Source organism: Heteronotia binoei, chromosome 3 (assembly GCF_032191835.1).
Source record: "Heteronotia binoei isolate CCM8104 ecotype False Entrance Well chromosome 3, APGP_CSIRO_Hbin_v1, whole genome shotgun sequence".
NCBI classification, from domain to species: domain Eukaryota; kingdom Metazoa; phylum Chordata; class Lepidosauria; order Squamata; family Gekkonidae; genus Heteronotia; species Heteronotia binoei.
This window is the reverse complement of record NC_083225.1, coordinates 65,474,241-65,494,979: the sequence shown is the minus strand read 5'-3', so window position 1 is coordinate 65,494,979 and position 20,739 is coordinate 65,474,241. Positions and strand designations below refer to the sequence as shown.

General features: G+C 39.8%; 1 protein-coding gene across 3 annotated transcripts in view; it reads left to right on the top strand.

Annotated features, from left to right (window-relative positions):
• PNPLA4 (patatin like phospholipase domain containing 4) overlaps positions 1 to 20,739 on the top strand; it is a 45,057-nt gene that overhangs the window by 17,415 nt on the left and 6,903 nt on the right. For 2 of the 3 annotated variants that reach the window (XM_060233929.1, XM_060233928.1), the window contains 4 exons: positions 10,520 to 10,704; positions 16,264 to 16,358; positions 16,551 to 16,686; positions 19,376 to 19,441. In XM_060233929.1, coding sequence (XP_060089912.1) covers positions 10,520 to 10,704; positions 16,264 to 16,358; positions 16,551 to 16,686; positions 19,376 to 19,441 — 482 coding nt within the window. Of the gene's footprint in view, positions 1 to 10,517; positions 10,705 to 16,263; positions 16,359 to 16,550; positions 16,687 to 19,375; positions 19,442 to 20,739 lie in introns of those variants that run through there. The other variant, XM_060233930.1, reaches the window with a different exon arrangement.

Here is a 20,739-nt window from a genome sequence, read left to right as displayed (position 1 = left end):
TTTCAAAGAGTAAAATCTTATATGTAAAATAGAATACAGCAATGTAACTTGTTCCCCAATAAAGCACAGATAGATTTTGCTGTTGAGCAGGATTTAGCTACCTTCTGCATAATCTGATGGTATTTATCTGCTAGGAGGACAATAAGATAAGATTTTTCTATTCTTCCTGGAAAGTTTTGTACAACAGGAAGTATCTGAGCACATACTTTATTCTTAGGAAAGTTTTAGAAAAACACTAGTTTTAAAAAAACACACCTAGATGACTATTCTTCTTAGGAAAGGGTTCTTTGTTTTGTTTTTTTACTAGGTGAAATAATGGTTTTCACTGCCTTGGGAAACTCTAATTAGTCTCAGTTGAAGACAAATATTCCATGAAGAGGGGTCAAGTGAACTTTGACCTTTTTCATTTCAAAACGTTTAGTCTGTTATTGTTTATCTGCACTTGTTGCAATTCTGGTAACTAAATATCCTTTTGAAGATGGATATTTTCTTCTGATGGGTAATTCAAGCAAATGAAATTAGATCTGATAATTGCGACTTATTTATTTATTGCTTGCTCATCCTCTCCTTTCATCTTAACTGTCATGTAGCCATAATTTATTAAATAAACACTGCAGGAAATGGATTTTGAAGCATTAATTGGGCAGATGTTTGACAGAGTTTAGCTTTAGCATGTGTTGTTTACCCAGGTATTTAATTTTCAGTTGCTAAACAATGAAAAGAAGCTGTTATCTGAAGGATTCTTACTAGGAAATAGTAAGCTGAGACTTGTTTCCAAGTTTGTGTAAAAATTACCAAATACATAACAAAAATAAAATTCTTGAGATCACAGACACCATGGGAAATAATTGTTTTGGATTTCCATGAGGGTTTTTTTTTTAATGATTCCACCGTAATGATTTTCTAGAAGAAATGTATAGGTTTATTCTGTTAATGCATTAATTTTTTTTTACTTCATTTATATTCTGCACTTCTCCCTAGTGGGTACCCAAAGTGTTTTTACAAAGTGTTCTCCATTTTATCCTCACAACAACCCTGAGAGGTAGACTAGGCCAAGTGTGCGTGGCTGGCCTGAGGTTATCCAGCACACTTCCATTATAGAGTGTGGATATGAACCCGAGTTTCCCAGATCTGACACCCTAATCACTACACTGTGCTAGCTCTCATGGTGTTCACCTTGCTGCTGTTCATCTGGTTTTTCTATGCTACAGATTTTGAGGCCAGTTTGTATGTATGCAGAGCAGAATGCAAGTTTTTCTCTGAATCTCCAGTAGTAGATTTGTGATACACCCACGGAACCTACCAAATTATTTTTTTGTAGTCCCTGAGAACATATACAAGTGTTTTTAAGGGAAGGAGGGGAAAGACTATTGCACAATGTTGGGTTCAGTCCGAGGAAGGAGTCTACTTCAGTAGAACAACAGAATCCAGAGCAAATCTTAGTAAACAAGAATTTCACTGTTTCATGAATTTCATGATCAGATTTGCAGATCTGAAGGGAGCATATTGGCCATACAAGACTTTATCAGGAGTCTGCATGCCCACACCTCTCTTCTTAATTGTATATTTTCACTGTCCATATATCACCACTGTGTACCTTCCTTTAGCTGTAAAAAGCAGTAGCCGGGATAAAGTTGTAGTGCTCTTTTACATCATAAACTAGGACAGGACGGGTACTTTATGTAACCATATTATAGTGCTTTCAGATGTGTACTGATACATTCCAAGTCAGAAGTACTGTTGCTATCAATCATCCATTTTGGCAGGTCATCCTCCTTTCTGCTAGCAACAAAGTTTCTACCCATTAGCTAGAAATCTCATCACATTTACTGAGGTTTATGGCACCTCCAGGAAAGCATCAGCCTTGCCCAGTATCTAGCTATTTGATCGTTCTCAAGGTTTTTCAGTAATAAATCAGGGCTCCTAGCCATGAAATAATTCTACCATGTTACTCTTTTGCCATAACTATTTACCAGAACAAAGTTTGAGTCTGGTGGCAACTTTAAGACCTACAAAGTTTTATTCAAGGTATGAGCTTTTGTGTGCGAGCACATTTCTTCAAAACAGTGGAACAGTTTCCTCAACCATTACATATAGAAAGTGAGAGGGTGTGTGTATGTGGGGGGGATGCTAGTTAGTTGTCACACATGAAAGCTTATACCTCCATTAGAACTTTGTTGGTCTTAAAGGTGCCACTGGACTCAAAGTTTGTTCAACTTCAGACGAGCACAGCTACCCACCTGAATCTATAGTTGTTTACCCTTTTTCTTAAGGGGTTCTTGGGTCAGATTGATTCCTACCTAAACCCCAGCTTGGTGAGGCCACCAAGACTGTTTCCATATGATCTTTTCTCTCTTATCCTTTAAAAATGTTTCCAGAGCCTTGAACCTTACTTATCTTCTCCTTTAGCTGGTGCAGCAATCTTCAAACTACTGTTACCCCATTCACTTTTTAAACCCTGAAGGAAAAGAATCTTGTTTTGAACTTGAGTATTATCTAGCTCTGTAACTGATGCTAGAATCTGTCCCCAAAGTATGTTTTGATTGACTCTGTCAGTTGCTTTGAGGCATTCATTCAGTGGGCATAAAAATGTCTTTATGTATCTTCCCAATTGCATTATTTTGGATTATTTACAGCCTGGATACTCAAAATTCTGCTTTGGGAACAGAAGCTTCATCTAGAAAACTACACAGATAAAGCAAAAATCATAACAATCTTTTGGTCTTCCTCTTTGGTCTTTTTTGCCTTTTTGAAAGGAAAACATTGCATAGACGGTGGCTGTTTGTAATTCCCCTTAATGCTGGAATTCTAGTGCTGGCTGTTATTTTTGTATGCTTGATATTTTGATTTCTTGAGATTCCTCATTGTTCTGAGTGGCTGAATGGCTGCTTGAGTTATTCTGTTCAATAAACTTTCTCATTTCACTCTGTCCAGGCTATCAGTATTCATTCCAAGCTAATATAGAAGCTTTGGGACTTCATTAGTAAACCTCTGTAGCTGTTGTATATAATTTGCTGTCCAGATTGGGAAAGCTTCTTTAAATTGGGTGTATAATTTAAGGCAGCAGGTTCTTTAGGTTAGGAGTAAGAGATGGCAGAAGGAGCCTTTCTCCATATACTCAGGTTTTTTGGGCCATTTGACAGAGGAAAGATAAAGAGGAAAAGAGGGAGATTCTGAGTCTTGTTGTCTATACATATATTATATAGACTTAAAGCATAGACTTTAAGAATCCTTAGGGCCCACTTCCCCATAGTTCAGATGTTTCTGCCACCACCTATTTTAACAAGTATGAGGACCTTCCTCATCTCCCTGAAGGAAACCACTTCTCTCTGGTACTGTGTGTAAGTTCATGGGTAGGAAGTCACAATGTTTCAGCAAGAGAAGATCCAGTTATAAATGGTTTATCTTTAAGCACACAGAAAAAAATAATAGTGTGCCATCAAATCCCCTCGGGTTTTCAAGGCAACAGACAAGCAGAAGTGGTTTGTCATTGCCTTTTTTCTGAGTAGCAGCCCAGGTCTGTCTTGGTGGTCTCTAATCCAAGAACTGTGACTGATGCTGCTTAGTTTTCAGGAGCTGATGAAATCAGGTTAGGCTAGGCTGTCAGGCTGCTAGAGGAAAACAAGACTGACTATTTTGAGATGGAAAATATAGAACTCATAAAGTACGTTTTCTGGATAGCTGAACACTTACAGGTAGCCCTTAACACATCTATCTCAGGGATGGGCCAGGCATTCCTTCCAGTCATTCAGATGTTGACAGTTGATTGCCAAAGGCTGACTGACAGAACCTAGTGTGAATGACCAAAGTCCCCTTCCCCTTATCATCTTTCTGGGAAATGAGGGGTTCATCTTGAACCGGTTAGGAAGTGTGGAGCTCATTCAAATGTTCATCCAAAAAAAGTACCAGTCCAGTAAACCATTTCCCAGGATCATGTGTGTTTTACATCTGAGAAATTTAGGTATAATAGCAAAGCATATGGGTTGTATCCAAGGGAAGATGTTTTAAGTGTCATACTGGAAAAAACTTGAATGGGCACAAAAGTGGTCTTTCCCAACAACAGTGTTCATCTAGGTACAGGAGTCTCCTTGACTATGCACACTTGCAGTATGCCTGTACTAACGTAATGTCTGAAGCAGTAAGTGAATCTTGCAGACAGAGCAGTCTGTAACTTAAAAAAGAAACCCTCATTCTGCCTAGAATCCTGTTATTTCATTTGCCTTTGGAATATTCCTTTTATCTGATTGCATTATGTAATTGGCTGTAGTCTCACTGAGGACCATATGAAATTTTAATTATCTCCTGTGATATTTCTGCTGCCTTTCTTTTTTAAAAAAATAGGCCTCAGGAACTCTTTTTTATCTTGTATTATTTTCCCCTCCATCTAATATTCACATTCTGCAGTTTCTTCTCTCTTACATATTGCTTTACTTGCACGTTACATGGTTACTGTGGTCTGCTGTCTGCCCCCAAAAAGTGCCTGTTAATTTATAAATTATAATCTGCTTTTTGCCTTAAGTGATGATGGTGTGGTTTATATGTTTTACATGTTTTATATGTATTTGGAACGTTTACTGGTTTTTAAGGTTTTAACTGTTTTAAATGTTTAATGGTTTATATATTTAAATATTGTTTAATTTTTATGTTGATCAATTGCTGGAAGCCGCCCTGAGCCACTTGTGGGAAGGGCGGGATACAAGTCATAGATAAATAAAAAAAATAAATAAATATAAAATAAATTTAAAAAACAAACTAGGATTACAGCTCTTTATAACAATATAATACCTGTCACCTGATCTTTTTAATTAGAGTTGAATCTCTTCGTGTTTACATATAGATATGGATTGGTAAACTCATTTAAGCCAAAATCTAAAGGTTGCTTTACTTCTTTATGTGCTATGAACTAGTTGCTCAGACAAGGCTGTACATTTAAGTAATCCAGAACCAGAATATGCCTGTGACTAGCTCTCTGAGTGGTATGGTAGCCAACTTCTAGGTGGTACCTGGAGATCTCCTGCTGTTATACTCTCCAGGCAACCAAGGTCACTTTGCCTGGAAAAAAATGGCTGCTTTTGAGGGTAAGGTCTATGGCATTGTACCATGAAACAACAAAAAGTTAACTTCTATCCCGTACTTAAATAAGCTTTGTACTTCTACTGAAAATCTTTAAGAGGTACTTACAATAAATGGATGTTGAAAATATTAGGCAAACTTTAGTTTAGAAGATTTGCCTTAGTATCTACTAATGCTTAGAAGGATTACAAAAAGCTACCTTCCTCACACTGGTCTCTGTGACTTTTGGGGCTGAAGTCCGCTAAGAAGCCTTTGATACAATGGTGGCACTTACCTTTTAGAGGCATGAGTTCAAATCTTAGCTTTTCCATGAAGACCAAAATAATGAACTAGTGTCTTCCCACCCACCCCCACTGGGCTTTTTGATCTGTAGCTTTATATTGTTACTGTTACAGATACTAGCCCTCAACTGGCAATCCCTGGGAGCATTGGTGGTGGTGTGGGGTGAGAATACTTCTTGGAAATCTCTTCTTGTTTTAAAATAGGAAATGACATTGTGATATTCTAGAAAGTTCAAAATCTGTGTGGTAAAACATGAGATTTTATTTTTTCCCCAGAATCATGACATCACTTCCTTTTCTGAAACAGTGACTTCCCATGCTGATTTTCCTCTTTTTTCTCATGTCACGACACTAAGCAAGGGAGTGGGAACAGGGCTTTTTTTGTAGCAGGAACTCCGTTGTATATTAGGTCACACCCCCCTGATGTAGCCAATCATACAAAAGCTTACAGTAGACCCTTTAAGAAGAGCTCTGTAAGCTCTTGGAGGATTGGCTACATCTTGGGGGTGTGGTATTATACACAAAGGAGTTCCTGCTACAAAAAAAGCCCTGAGTGGGACAGAGAACATCACTGGGATGTTCACTGCTGTTATGGGGTAGATGCCAACCCTAGTAACAATATTAATACAGTATAACATTATATAACATGAATGAATCAGGGCTTTTTTGTTCAAGGCACATGCAAAATAGGTTTGCATTACATGCAGTTCTTCCACCATGCATGGTCACCATTTTCTGTGAATAAAGCAATGCATGGGCTTTTCCATGTGAGTACAGATTCATTATACAACAACATGATCCTTGAAAAAGCTGGGTTCCTTTCATGCATACCAAAGCTATGTGTGCCCATGGTGAATACGTGCATTGTCCCATTCACACAAAATACCAAGTGCATGAATCATATAATGTAATTCAAACTTGCTCTGTGACTCAAAAACCAGAGTGATCTTTCCAGTAATAATTCTACCTTATGCCAGTGAGATTTGGACAGTCATGCTGAGGGTGAGCATCCTTGTTAATATAATACTGTTATTCCTAGGCAATTAATACTGTATTCCTAGGCAATTAATCTTGAACACACAATGCAATCCAAAAAGATTTGTTTCAGCATTTCTTTTATATTATTTGGAATTTTAAAACACACAAAAATGACTACGAAGTAAGTGGATTACACAGAGAAAATGATTTTTTAAAAAGCTTATTATTCTAATGGATTTCAGTAATATAAGCAGAAAGCTTAGCTATTGGAAATAGAAAGATATGCTATGTATCTTTTGTAGACTGTTGTATTCTAAGAGCTAATGGCATCTGAAGACCATGTGAAGGATTCAATTTATATGGCAGTTTTTCACCCACAACATTTATATCTTTTGGCTTTCTTTTAATTTCTTCTTGTGATTTGAACTATAAAAGGAATGTCAAACCTGTATGTTTTCTCTTTACATCTGGTGCCACCAACTAATGAGCTTCAACAGTGAAGCTAATGGTAACAAATGATAGAAATGACACCTAATCCACAGGTATCTGTAAAGATATATGTATAATTTTAAGCTGCTAATATTCAGAAGCTTTATGTAAAGCTGTAAGGCCCCATGTGGGCCTCTACACATGGCACACTGGGTAAAAAGCATCCCTTATCATCCTTCACCCCCAGTTCTCTCAATATGCAAGTGCCAGCTATGCCTAGTTTAGGAGTAAGCCAGAGTATGGCCTGGAAGTGTACAGAAAATCCAAGATAGAATAGCACCAAACGACAAGGTTTCTTGCAGCTAAACATAATCTGTGCTTGCTATTTTGGGAGGTGGTTTTATGTCAGGCTAATAGTCCCTCCCTTTAAAATAAAGAGGCATTTCTCTCTATAATGGAGCCCATATGAAAGATTTTCCTCCCTGTTGCAAAATCCAACACCTAGTTCCTCCCATCCTGAGCCAATCACCCTAATTAATGGGCCACTCACACAACTGGGTAGCCTTTTCTCTCCATCAGTCTAGTATCATCAGCAAACATTATCATTCTTACCTTCTTGGCCAAATTGCATCAATACACATTTGCAGTTCCTGGGTACACCTGAAAACCCATCCCCATACATAGATGCAAATATGACAAATAGATGCAGATATGACAAATATCTTTGTCTTTTCCTGGGAACCCCATCCAGCATTTCCCAGCATGTTCCAAGGGGCATCCATGTCAACTGCCCATGGACACCTTTTCTCTTAGTCTCTGTGTGTGTCTTCCTGGATCCAAACTGCACGCCCAAGAGGCTAGCCGTCTTGGTCTTCTCGTTGGACCTTAGACCTCTTCTGGATAGGAAGCTATCATTCCCCCAACCCCCTGCTATAATCCCTCTCACCGCTATATCTTCTAAGATTGTGCCTTTGTTTCCAGTGTTCATTTGTTCTCTGTATATGTGCATTTTATTAGTTTCTCTTAATAAAACAATCTCTCTAATAAAACAACCTCTCTTGGTTAAGCAACAATCTTATTAATTCTGAGAGTTCTCTAAGGAAAAAATCCCTATAAACTTTCATCGAAAATCTCACTAGTTACCCCCTATTGCTAAGCCTCTTTTAAGAGCTAAAATTTCTCCAAATATTAGATCACCCCTCTGGGTAACAAAAACCACCTTCATAGGCAGTAGATAAAATCTTGCCACTAATTCTCTGCCTGCTTGGAGAACATCTCTGGCTTTACAGGCCTTGTGAAACTGTATCAGGTCCCACAAGGCAGAGATTTTATTTTGCAGAGAGTTCCACCATGTTGGAGCCAAGGCAGAGAAAGACCTGGCTCTGGCTGAAAACAGCCAGATATCTCTCGGGTAGGAGACCACCAGAAGATTTTGATCTATTGAGCATGGTGCTCTCCTGGGGATAAACCAGGAGAGGCAGTTCTGAAGATACATGGGTCCCGGACTGCTGAGGGCCTTAAAGGTCTACACCAGAACCTTGAACTTGATCTAGCACTCCTCTGGAAGCCAGTGCAGCTCATGCAACACAGGGTGAATATGTGGGACCCATGCAACTGCATTCTGTATCAGTTGGAGTTTCTGGGTCAACCTCAAGGGTAGACCAACGTAGAGTGAGTTATAGTAATCCAGTCTGGAGGTGACTGTTGCATGGATTGCTGTGGCTAGATCAAGACAAGACAGATAGGGGCCAGTTGCCTGATCTGGCACAGTTGGAAGAACACCAGTCTGGCAATGTTAGTTCATATGTTAGTGACTAGTACACTGCCAAGAGAACAAGAGAGTTTCTTACTGGGATCTTGAGGTAGTACATACAAATTTTGCAGAAAAGTGACTAGTAATTTTTCACATATTGTAGGGAAAGATGTATGTGTGTATGTTTCTTTTTTTCCTACTACAGCAATGCTCATCCTTTATCATGGTGCTTGAATATCTTTGCTAACCACCTGCATGGTTGTGAGCTTTTGATTTAAATATTTGAGCACAAAGCAATCTTCTTGAATGTGGATAACCTTGTGTTTTGAGCTGTATGTTATGGCTACTGTGAAAGCAACAACTCTGCATTGTTCCCTGTTCCTTCTTGTAATGTTCAGTAACGCAGAATGTGTGATGTGAAAACACTACATTGAAAATTTCCACTTAATGGGCTGCTGTTTGTGCGGATATCACAATATAATGGCATCAAGTCACACATTTGGCATTGCTACTAGGAAAAGTAAAAAGGGGTTTTAACCCTCTTTCAAATAATAGAAGTAGCACCCTGTAGCTTTATGAAATGAATGCTAGGTGACCACAATAGTATTGCCAGTCAGTCAAAAGCAGGGGAAGAGAGCAGGACTCTTTCCAGAGTTGCTTTGGCCTTTGAGAGAGGACTACTGGGGGCAGGCCTGGGAGCCACCACAAGGCAGTTTCCTACCATGCAGCTTGCTTGACTGCTTGCTACTGTTCAACAGCAGTCACCTCACAAAAGTCAATGTAGTGTAGTAGTTAGAAATTTGGACTAAGATGTGGGAGACCCAGAATTCCCATACTAATATGGAAGCTCTCTGGGTGACTTTGAGCCTGTTACATGTTCTCTGTCTAACCTACCTCACAGGGTTGTTGTAAGGATAAAATGGAACAGAAGAGAATGCTGTAAGCTGGTTTGGTTCCCCATTGTGGAGGAAGGCTCAGCAACTGGAACCACTTAGAATTTGGAAGAGTCTGCCAGAGGAGGGGAGAATTGAGGACGGGGGGACACATGACATTATTGGTTGGTAGGGTGAGGGGGAGAGAAGGAAGCAGAAAAGGGCTATGGAAAAAGAGAAAATAGTAGAAATAGAGGGGAAAATGAGATGCCCCCAGCAAATCCTTGTGGGTCTCTTGCTTGTACTTTCTTATTCTGTTTCATGCTCTTTGATACAAACCTCTACATGCCTTTAAGTGTGATGGTCCTGTATAAGAGCATTAGTGTTCTGCCTGTGCGAGATGCTGGATGATAGCTTTTTATATCAGGTGAAATCACTGGCATACAAATGGGGGTCATGAGAAGGAAGTCAAGGACTTTATGTTGAACAGTCACACTAGAAGGGAAAATACTGTTCAGGTATAGTACTTAGATTAGGACTCAGATGTGGATTCAAATCACCATTGAGTCATGAAAGAAACTTTATAGTCTTGGACCAACCGCTTTCTCTTAGCCTACGATATGTCATAGGGTTATTACAAGAATAAAATGGAAGAAGGAAAGAACCATGCATGCCACCCTAAGATCCTTCAGCAGTATGAAATATGACAGACAGATCAATTACATAATTTGCTAGGCATTGCAGTTGTCTTTCAAAATGATTTTGGGAAATTATCCAGAATTATTTCTTATAAGGTTTTTTTTTTGCTTAAACAGCCAACTTGTAGGTGGTACCAATAATAATTTAATTCATTTTGAGATAATTTTTAAACAGATGAAAGCAAATTGTTCTTACATTAATTGATGTAAATGTGAAATTTTACTCACATTTCACCACATCTTAGCCTGCCGTCAAATGTTTTGTATGTATTCCTATGCAGTTATTTTGGTTTGTCAAAATCAAACCTATCCTGATGAGCTTAAGTTTTTCTTGATGAGCTTAAGCTTATGATATGTATGTCACAAAAGAGAGCATGTGGAAGAAAAAAACCCTCTTAATTACCTATTCCATGACGGCAACCTTTCTTTTCACAGCCAAAATGAAGCATCTCAACTTGTCATTTGCAGCCTGTGGGTTTCTGGGGATCTACCACTTGGGGGCAGCAACTGCTCTCTGCAGACATGGTAAGAAGTTATTGAAGGCTGTGAAGGCCTTTGCCGGCGCCTCTGCAGGAGCTTTGATTGCCACCCTTCTTTTGACGGTGCCCGAAAGTATAGAGGTAATTGGAAAAAGAACTGTAATTTTTAACAAGAGATACTACCTTAAATCTGTGATCTTGGATGATATTAGTTGCAGTTGATAGAATCAGAGCTTTGTAACGAAGCAACTTCCTTTTGCTGGTGTGTTCTGGATAAAAATATAATGTAGAAAGGACAGATTTCTGCAAAGTGTGTTTTGAATTCTTTGGAAATCTTTGTATATCTTGTGGTTTGTTTATTGCAATTTATATACATGAAGAAGTAGACCATGCTGGTGAATGTCTCTGAGACTTGTTCACAGTTTATCATTTTCACTGAGTTACTTTATAGTTCATGCTTAAAAGTATGTATATTAGTTGACAAGGAGTCCAGTAGTTCCCTAGGAAAAATTGGCTTGGCAGTTATAACATGTCTTTGCAAGTAAGTCTTTTATTTTGTAATGATTTCATTTTAAATTTGGTATCTTTAAATATTTTGGTTTAGAACAACAGTAAATAGTGCTGCTATTCATAGCTTTATGTTCTGCTAAGTTTGAGTTCCACAACAACTGGAGAAAAATGCAGAAAGAAAACATAATTCTACCATCCTGTGTGTGTTGTGCCATCTGACTTATGGCAACTGTCTGAAGTCATGATCTCCAGAACATCCTATTTTTAACTGTCTTGGTCAGGTCTTGCAAACTGACAGCCATGGCTTTCTTGATTGAGTTAATCCATCTCATGTTGGGCTTCCTCTTTTCTTGCTGCCTCCAACTTTTTCTAGCGTTATTGTCTCTTTCAGTGACTTCTTATAATGTGACCAAAGTACAATAGCCTCAGATTAGTCATTTTAGCTTCTAGTGAGAGTTCAGGCTTGATTTGATATAGAACCCATCAGTTTTTCTTTTTGGCAGTCCAAGGTATCTATAAAACTCTCTTCAAACACCACATTTAAAGTGAATCAACTTTCTTCCTGTCAGCTTTCTTCATTGTCCAGCTTTTGCCCTCATACATAGTAATGTATGGCATGAATTATTTCACACTCATACTATGGCATGAATTATTTCAGTCTTGGTTGCCAATGACGTTTCCTTACACTTAAGAATGTTTTCTAGCTCCTTCACAGCTGCCCTTCTCAGACTTCTTGTCTGCAGGGTCCCTTTTGGTTGATGATGGAGCCAAAGAATAGAAGATCTTTAATGATTTCAGTGTTTTCATTGTTAACCTGAAGGCTGTGTAATTCCCCAGTAATTCTGCCAACTGATTGCCCCCTTTTATGGCAAAAAGTAGTGGCATGGAGGTTATCACAATAACTTTACAGAAAGACACTTTATTTTTATTTCTGCAGAATTTTCATTCACATGCGCCATAACCTTGAATATTTGGGGTGATTTGTTTACTGTCTCAGATGTCCTTGTTTTTAAGAACTGCAAATAAAGCAGGTACACAGCCAACTGTGGCTCTCGTTCTTTACTTCTGAAGGAATGAATATACATTTGTATGAATGTTTTAATTCTTAAACGTTGCTTTCCATATTTTTTTCTTAGTAGAATATAAATATGATGGAGTTGGACAGAAACTGAGGTTGAAATAATTGCTACATTAGTGGAATAAAAATCTTCCCTTCAGAAATAGAACTTGCTGATTATAAGATCATCCCTGATTAGCTGTGTACTGCAGGGAAGCATTGAACACTAACTACTTTTATGACTAGACAATTCAGAATAGCTGTCATCTTAAGATACTACATGGCAATGTTCTTTTCCATTAGTTCCTTCTGACTGAACTGAATCCTTGTTCTTCTAGTGTAGTTCTAATCAAACATCATCTCTCATTTGATGCTAAGAAACTCCATTCTAGCACACTTGATCTCTGTATGTTATTTCCCCCAAGTACTACTACCAGTAGCATGGTTCAACTCCCCCCCCCCACACACACACACCAAAGGCTTTTGTAAGTCATTGGATAGGAATCACTCCTGTTCAACTAATATTTTCTCTTAAATTTCAGTGCTGTAGATATCGCCCATATGCTATCTGCAGCTGTTTAAGCTGATTTTGCATTTTTATGAGCATTAAAGCAGTCTTAGTAAATTACAGCTTCTAGCCTGTGACATTAAAAATAACTGAAAATTGCCACCCACAGTTTTTTGTGATTTAAATCGGCATGGTTCTTTCAATATATTCTAGGGTTTCATTGCTCATGAAGGATCTGAAACAGTTTCCTGCTCAGCTTCTGTGCTTTTCATTACGTAGAATTTCAGGTGGCACTAAAAATTCTGCAAAAAAAGAAGAAGTGATTCTTATAAGTAAGAATAATATTAGGATTACTTTTTAAAGAAAGACCTAAAGGTAGAACTGTATGACAATAAAACAAACTGGCTAATTGGTTTCACCCAACTTTCCCACTTACTGGAAGGACCCTAAGTTTGTCACATCTATTCAGTTCCTACAGATTTTACAGTCCTCCTCCTCTGTTGGGTTTACTCTAGTCAAGGCAGACACAACTGAAGAACTCTGTTCTGCATATAATGGCCAGCTCCAATATATATATATATACACACACACACATACACCAAGAATAGGGCTTTCTGTTGTCTTTATCAGTGGGGAATGTTTTGGTGTATGTAATAGGAAGTATTTATGAAAGTACACATATAATACACTTACAGAAGACATTGGGAAATCTCTGTGCCAAAGAACTTCTGGTTCACAGCCAAGAAATTTATTTATTTAATTATTATTTTATTCGATTTATATCCCGCCCTCCCCACCGAGGCGGGCTCAGGGCAGCTTACAACATGAAATTCTAACAATAAGGTTAATAAATATTAAAATACATTAAATAATTTACAGCAGTTAAAACAAGAAAACGATCTAACAGTGTGCTATTCTACAACCTTCCTTCACAGTTTTTAGGTACCAGTCGGTTATATGCCAACCGGAAGAGGACTGTCTTACAGGCCTTGTGGAACTGCCCAAGGTTCCGCAAGGCCCTCACCTCTTCCGGTAGCTGGTTCCACCAGCAGGGGGCTGTAATCGAAAAGGCCCTATCCCTGGTTGTGAGATCGTGATAACTGGGTAATATTCTGAACAAAGTACCACTGATCCATTTTTGTAAGGTGTAAGTTCTGGCTACATTGGCAAATATCCCTTTGACATTTTGTCCCTTTAACACTTCTAATCCTTGTGGTTGCTGTAGTTTGTTAAGAACTACGGTGGCAGTGCATTTCTCTAGAAATATGTTTGACTGCATGTAGAATGCTTCAGTTTCTCTAGAAATATGTTTGACTGTTTAATGTACTGTCATGAGGGCCCAAATGCAATGTCATTGTTAATTTAAACTTGTTTAGCTGCCATTTGCATCATTAGGGGCTACTTAGATGATCACCAAAGGGAAGGATTTTATTAAAACACAACATTTATTTATGACTGATTTACCCTATTTGTGACTGATGTAATTGTCTATTTAAACAATTGGCTGCTTAGCGGAGCAGTTGCTAATCAAGAACAAGGGGGTAGTAGAACTTAATAGGCCTATGTGAGAAGGGGAGTTCATGGAACACCAGTTGCTCTGTATTATGCAGTGAAGCAATGTGCCAAACAGCCATGAATGGGTCAATAAACAGTCAAACAGATCATTGAAAAATCAGCTGCCTGTGTGTGGCTGACAAACAGAATGTGGTTGTACAGATGGGTATTCATCTCTAGTGCTCTTTAAGTTGAAAGTAATGGGGGGGTTTTTGAGGGAGGGTTAAACAAATCTCTTCAGCTAGTTGTTTCAGATTTCATGTTTCCATTTTTTAATTCTGATTCTATTACTGACCAGAGTGTGTATTGGGCACTAGGCGTCTCAGAGTGCGCAAGGGAGGCAATGAAGTACGTAACTGTTGCACCCAGAGAGACTTGTGGCACCATTAAAGCCCAGAGATTTATTCTGTCACTAGGGATAAAGCCCACTGTGAAGAAAAATACAATGGGCTCTAGAAAGAGGCTCTAGGTGAGTGCCCCCCTTGCTGTCTTCCTACCCACCCAAGTAAAAGCATTCACTCCCTCCCCCACCTCAAAGGGAGCTGATCGCTGCCATCTGGAGAGCAGTTGTCATTTTGAGTGATCTTTAGCCCTCACCTGGAAATTGGCAAGATTGCTTCTCTAGGTTTGAAGGGTGGCATGTATGGCAATGTAGCTGTCTGAGGTCCCACCCCTCCTCAAACCCCACCATCTCCAGACTCCACCTCTTAAATCTCCAGAAATTTCCTAACCTGGAGTTGGCAACCCTATCTCCTCTCTTGTATCTGCCCCTCTGACTTCAGTTTCCCATTGCCTCCCCGCTCCTTGTAGCCTCTACCTAGGAAAAGGACAGTCTTTCTCCACAGTGGTGGGGGGACAAAGAAGCTTATATCAATCTCTTCTCCCCCCTTTGATCTGCACCACAACTCTTGTGAGGTAGGTGAGGCTGGAAGCATGTGATTGGTCTGAAATCACCAGTAAGCTTCCACAGCAAGAACCTGGGTCTGGCAGACCCCACTCTGAAGCCCTAACTCCTATGCCCTCCTCAAACTCCACCACAGAATCTTCAGGGATTTCTTACCAACCTGGAACTGGCAGCCCTAGACAGGGCTGGCCCCAATGAGTTCTCCCTTAGAGCCCTTTAGTGATACCTTTCAGAATGACACTCTCCGATAACATTAAATTTAATCTCTATCTCTCACTTTCCCTCCTTATCTGTTTCTCTCTGTATCTGGTCTACTGTGACAGGACATTATTTCCCCCCCTGTCACTGGGTGTTTCCTTCCCAGATGAGGATTAGGAGGAATCCTCAGCCAATCGAGAGAAAGCCTTCCCTCCTCCTCTCTTCCTTAGCCAATCATGGGAAGGCTTTCTCTATGGCTCTTTCCCTCCTCTTCCATCCCTTAGCCAGTCAAGGAAAGGCTTTCTTTCTTTCCTCTACAAAGCAGTGTGACAGGCAGCTTAGCCAATGAGAGAGCAGGGAGAGACAGCAGCTGCCAGAACCAAGGTTGGGTTGCATTTTACCAACAGAATCAGCTTGGGTAGCTAGCAGCAGCCACTCAGCTGGGAGAGAGGAGCAGAGTCAACCAATGAGTTCTACCTCAAAGGCCAAAATAGGACTTGAAAGGGACCTCCCCTATTTCTGTTGAGAGAACCAAGCTTTGTTGCTTTTTACTGAGATAAATAAAATTAATTGCCTAGCAGTTTCCCCAGAGGGCCAATCCTTTTTCTGCCTTGGGGCCGCTACCAGTAGGTGAGGGAGAGCAGAGTTGGCCAATGCGATGCAAGAGCAGTTGATTGATGATTTGATGGGCCAAAGGTTGATGCACCACAGTATCACCCGGTCCCATCTTGGGTTTGTCAAGATGAAAAAGGAATTATATATTCTGTCACAAGATTCTATAAGCCAGGGCCCCCTTCTTCAGACGCACAGTGTTGCATTCAGTTAGCAGCAGAAGTTCAGAGGTGATACGGTATGACATTCCTGTGACTTGTTTTCTTCTTCTTCTGGAATTTGCAAGTAATCATTTTAACATATTTTAAATAAGTATTTGTCTGAGATAAACTTTTTTTGTGTGTATATAAATTTCAGGAATGTATAAAAGTTACGCATTCGTTTGCAGAAGAAACTAGGAAACAATATTTGGGAGCACTAACTCCAGGCTATGATTTTATGACAAAACTTAGGTAGGTCTTTGGTAAGTGCTCTCTTGAACTTATTTTTGTGTAAAACCCCAAATAAATACTGCTGAGGAGGTTCTCTATGGATGATTCTTTGCAATAAGTGTGAGAAGATGGAGCATTCTTCCCCTCCTTAATTATTTAGAAGATGTTTAATTATTAAGGCTGACTAATGTGTATCATTCTCTTTTTCTGTAGGGGCAGCATTGATTCAATTCTCCCTCCCAATGCTCATGAGATAGCAGAAAATCGCCTCTTTATATCAGTCACTAGTGCTAAAAATGGAAAAAATCATTTGCTTTCAAATTTTGCCTCCAGGGAGGATCTAGTTAAGGTGGGAGACTTACATATTACTTCTATAAATGAAAATGCATGAGTGCCTCCAGGGTCCAAGAGCTTGGGTTTTATTAAGTGTGGCCTGAGCACTGTTTTATTCACTTGAACAACTGTGTTGCTTTAGAAGGACTGCTAACATGTTTAAACTGCAAACATCATGACCTAATATTTCTGTGAACCTTAATAACTGGGGCCTTGTTTATTCTTTGAGGAATAATAGTTCCTCATCCATTTTATGTGTATATGTGTAAGTAAACAGGGCATTTTCCCAAAACAATATGATATTGGAATGCCAAGGCAGAGGTTCATGTATTAGGCAGAATAAAAGGCGTAAAGAGTTGTAGGGAGTCATCATTTCAGTCTGGTAAAGGAGAGCCTAGTGGTGAAAGATGCTTCCATACAAATTCTCAGTACAGATTTGCATCAACATCAAAAGTGTTTGGCCAAGTTCCTTTGAACTATCTGGATTATTATTATTTTTTGGTTGATGGGCGTTTTGCACCCCTTTTCAGATCACAGGTACTATGCAATGACTCATTGATCTGATAAGGCTGTATCAGGAAAATAGGAGTGGTATGTGAAGCCAGCCTTTACCTAGCCACAGTTGTCTCCCACCCTCTCTTCACATACAAATGCACACATAAAGTTAATAAAGTTCTCTGAGCCTGGGAAAACAATGAAATGGCATTGCAAGCTTCTCCCCCTCCTATGGAGTCTACTGATATTGGCAATGGCTTTCCAGTGTAATATCCTCCTTTGGCTGTGGGTTCCCAGGTTAGAGTACTCACTAGGTCAAGTCCATTGAGCAGAGACAAGCTGGCTGAAAGCTTCAACCCTTTATTTTCAAGCACAGAACTCCAGGAAGCATGAGCTTCAGCTGGCTGTATAGGAACGCTGAAACACATTGCAGTACAGAGTTGCAATGAAAACGTGGAATGGATTTTCCTTAAGGTCTCTGGGGGCCCTGTCTATCTGGCTATAGAGACCTTGATGGAAAAATCCATTCCATGTTTTCCTTGCAGCCTTGCTTCCTGCTCCTGCCTGCAAAGATGAGGTAGAAAAAGCAGGGAACTGAAAGAGAAGGGAACTTTGCCAGCCTCAGAGCTTCAAATGGTGAGGACAGGAGGGGGAGGATGGGGGAGAAAAAGCCTTGGGGGGGGGCTGATTAAAGCCCTGGGCGGGCCAGTTCTGGTCTAGAATATTGGCTGATCTAGGATCAGCTACACTTCCCTTCCTCCAAGATGGAAGCAATCCCAGGATGTTTGGGAGATCTTACAGTAATTGCCAGCCTGTAGTTATTTTCTCCAATAGTCTAGCCTTCTCTCTCTCTTTTTTTGCACCCAGCCCAGCCAGATTTTGCAAAGCAGCATTAGGGTGTTGCAGCAAGGTAAACATTTTCCCCCTCTTAATTTTTCTCCCTCTTTTCTACACTTTTCTCAATGATTTCTGTTTCCACCAATTTTTACACACACACACACCTTTATTTTTCACTTCTTGCTCTGAAGACCTTTTCATCCCTATTCTGCTTGGTGAAAAATGTACTTAAGAGCAGGATGGTAGCAAACCTTTGTTAATATTATGTACAGAAGCAAAGCTGGGGGAAAGAGTTAATATTTCCCCTTGATCTAACAAAATAAGTAAAAGGATCCTAGGGATGCCAGCCTGCAGGTTGAGCTGGGGACAGGCTCGTAGCTACTAGGGGGCCTGTGGGGGCACAGTCCCCCAACTTCCAGCAGGCTCCGGGGCCCCAAATCAGGGTCCCGATTTACCATTGCGCTGGTTAGCACCCTGCACCCCCTTCCATTCTCTTCCCTCCTTGCCACTTCTACCACTGCCACCCTCCCTTCCCTGCCTATCAGATGGCACACAGGACCAGCTACAGAAGCCCTACGCCCAAGAATGCAGGGAAGTGGAAAGTGGCTTTGTAGGGGAGGCCTCACCAATGTTGTTGAGCCAAATACACACACATACACAGTGGTCATTTTGTAGAAAAATAGGTGGTGGAGCCCATCCAGGGATGTTATGCAGCTGCACCTACTATTCAATGGACAAGATTGGAAGGAGGAGATGGAACTGTCAGTAAGGTTCAGGAGCTGTGCTCCTGTAAGCTCTCACTGAATCCGAGGCCCATATATATATATATATATATGCGCATCTGCCCTGGGCACCAAATAGGCTAGGTACGCCATTGGTGCTTTCCTTGAAGTGGCTTAGACAATCCAATGTACTATTTTCAGAGCACAATTTTACTGAAGATTAGGCTACATTCAAGAGCTGTGGTTTTAAAGCTTTGCTCATTATCTAGTGCCAATGGCTGAGGATGGAACAGACAAGGCAAGTAGCTGTGGTAACAGAACTGACCTTGTCATGACAGGCAACAGATTCACGAGACACACATTTCTAAATACATTATATAAAGACAATGAGATCTAGGCCAGAACTGGTAAGCCTAGATTCACATAACTAACACATATAATTACCCAACTTGGTCTGTCAGTTGCAGAGAAAAGGCAGTGTAGCAGTATATGAGGAACTTATTGTCAAAAATGCTTAGCTTTGCCATTTAGAAGTGCATATCTAGCACTATTTGAAAAATGGGTTAAAATGAATAATAACTATTAATGAAAGCATAAAACTCTTGGTATGTTAAAATATTTGGCTGTTTTTTGTTTGTCCTTCTTCTTTAGGCTCTTCTAGCCAGCAGTTTCATTCCTTTATATGGAGGATTCAATGCAGTGGACTTTAATGGAGAGGTCTGTGTTTCTATTTTCTGGATTTTACAAGTTGTATTGTGTTAGCCAAAACTGAAACTTTGGTAATCTGATGAAGGTATAGAAGAGAGCTTTTATACCTGTAACAGTCTCAATTTACACATCACTTTGACAACTCGTTAGCTGTGATTGGCACCCAGATTTTATCCATAATGTATAAAAGCACTACTGACACTTAAAATAGCCACATCCTCTGAATGATCCAGATGCCTAAAACTTTTACAAGTGGTGGTCTTGTGCCAGAAAATGCTCAGCTTCTCAGTGGGTTAAGGAAGTGCCATTGTGTTCTTTATTCCACTAAATAAACTATGGTGAGCCCTGTAATGAGAGCTGTACTACAAAGGATCTGGAGAGGACTTTTTAGTCCTCTTGAATCAACACTCATAAGAGAAATGGGCACAATTGTGCTGGCCTTGTCCCCTGCCAATGGCTTTTGAGCACAATGTCTGCATATATACAGAAAGTGCACACACGTGTGCTCACTCCCTTTGATCAGGAATACTTGAAATGAAGCATTTCCATTTGTGGGGACAGACTCAACTTCTTCCTGTAAATGCAGGCTCCATTAGTTGGTAGTCATGCATAGGCAGAGGCTGGGGCCACCATGCCTGTGCCTGACCCCTCTTTATATTTGTTGATTCAGAGCATGAATAGCTAAAGAAAAGCTTTCTCCAGAATTTTTGTATGAAGGGATTTATAATAGGGTTTATCATAGTTGAGATATCTTGTTAAACAGAACTCTTTGTTGCTACAATATTGTCCAGAAACAATATTGTATGAAACAACCCCCCCTCCCCCCCCAAAAAAAAAGACAACTAGCTGGGGTTTTCTGGTAAATGGTGTATAAAGAATAAGTAAGACAGGCTTTTCATCTGAGACTAGATTATACTTTTTATTATGAATTGTCACACTTGGATATTTTCACTGGTAAATGGTGTTCTGCCGTTTGAGATCTAGCCAAGTTCTTGGGAATTGCAGATGTATATTTGCAAGATTCTTGCTGTTCCAAGCAACACTGAACTCAGCTGGTGTTATATACTCAATTCCCAGAATGTCCAAGTGTTACCCAAAAACGCAGTCTCCTAATTGGGCAAATTAGCTTAAAAGGAGACAAAGCAAGAGGGGGTAACTGGGATTCTCTGGCAATGTTTATGAGGATTTTCCCTTATGAGAACTCTCAAATAAATCAGGCAGATGTTCAACTGGAATTTTTTTTTAAATTAAAACAGAAATAAAAGGACAAAACACAAACACGCTTAAAATTTTGCAAGCTAGCTAAG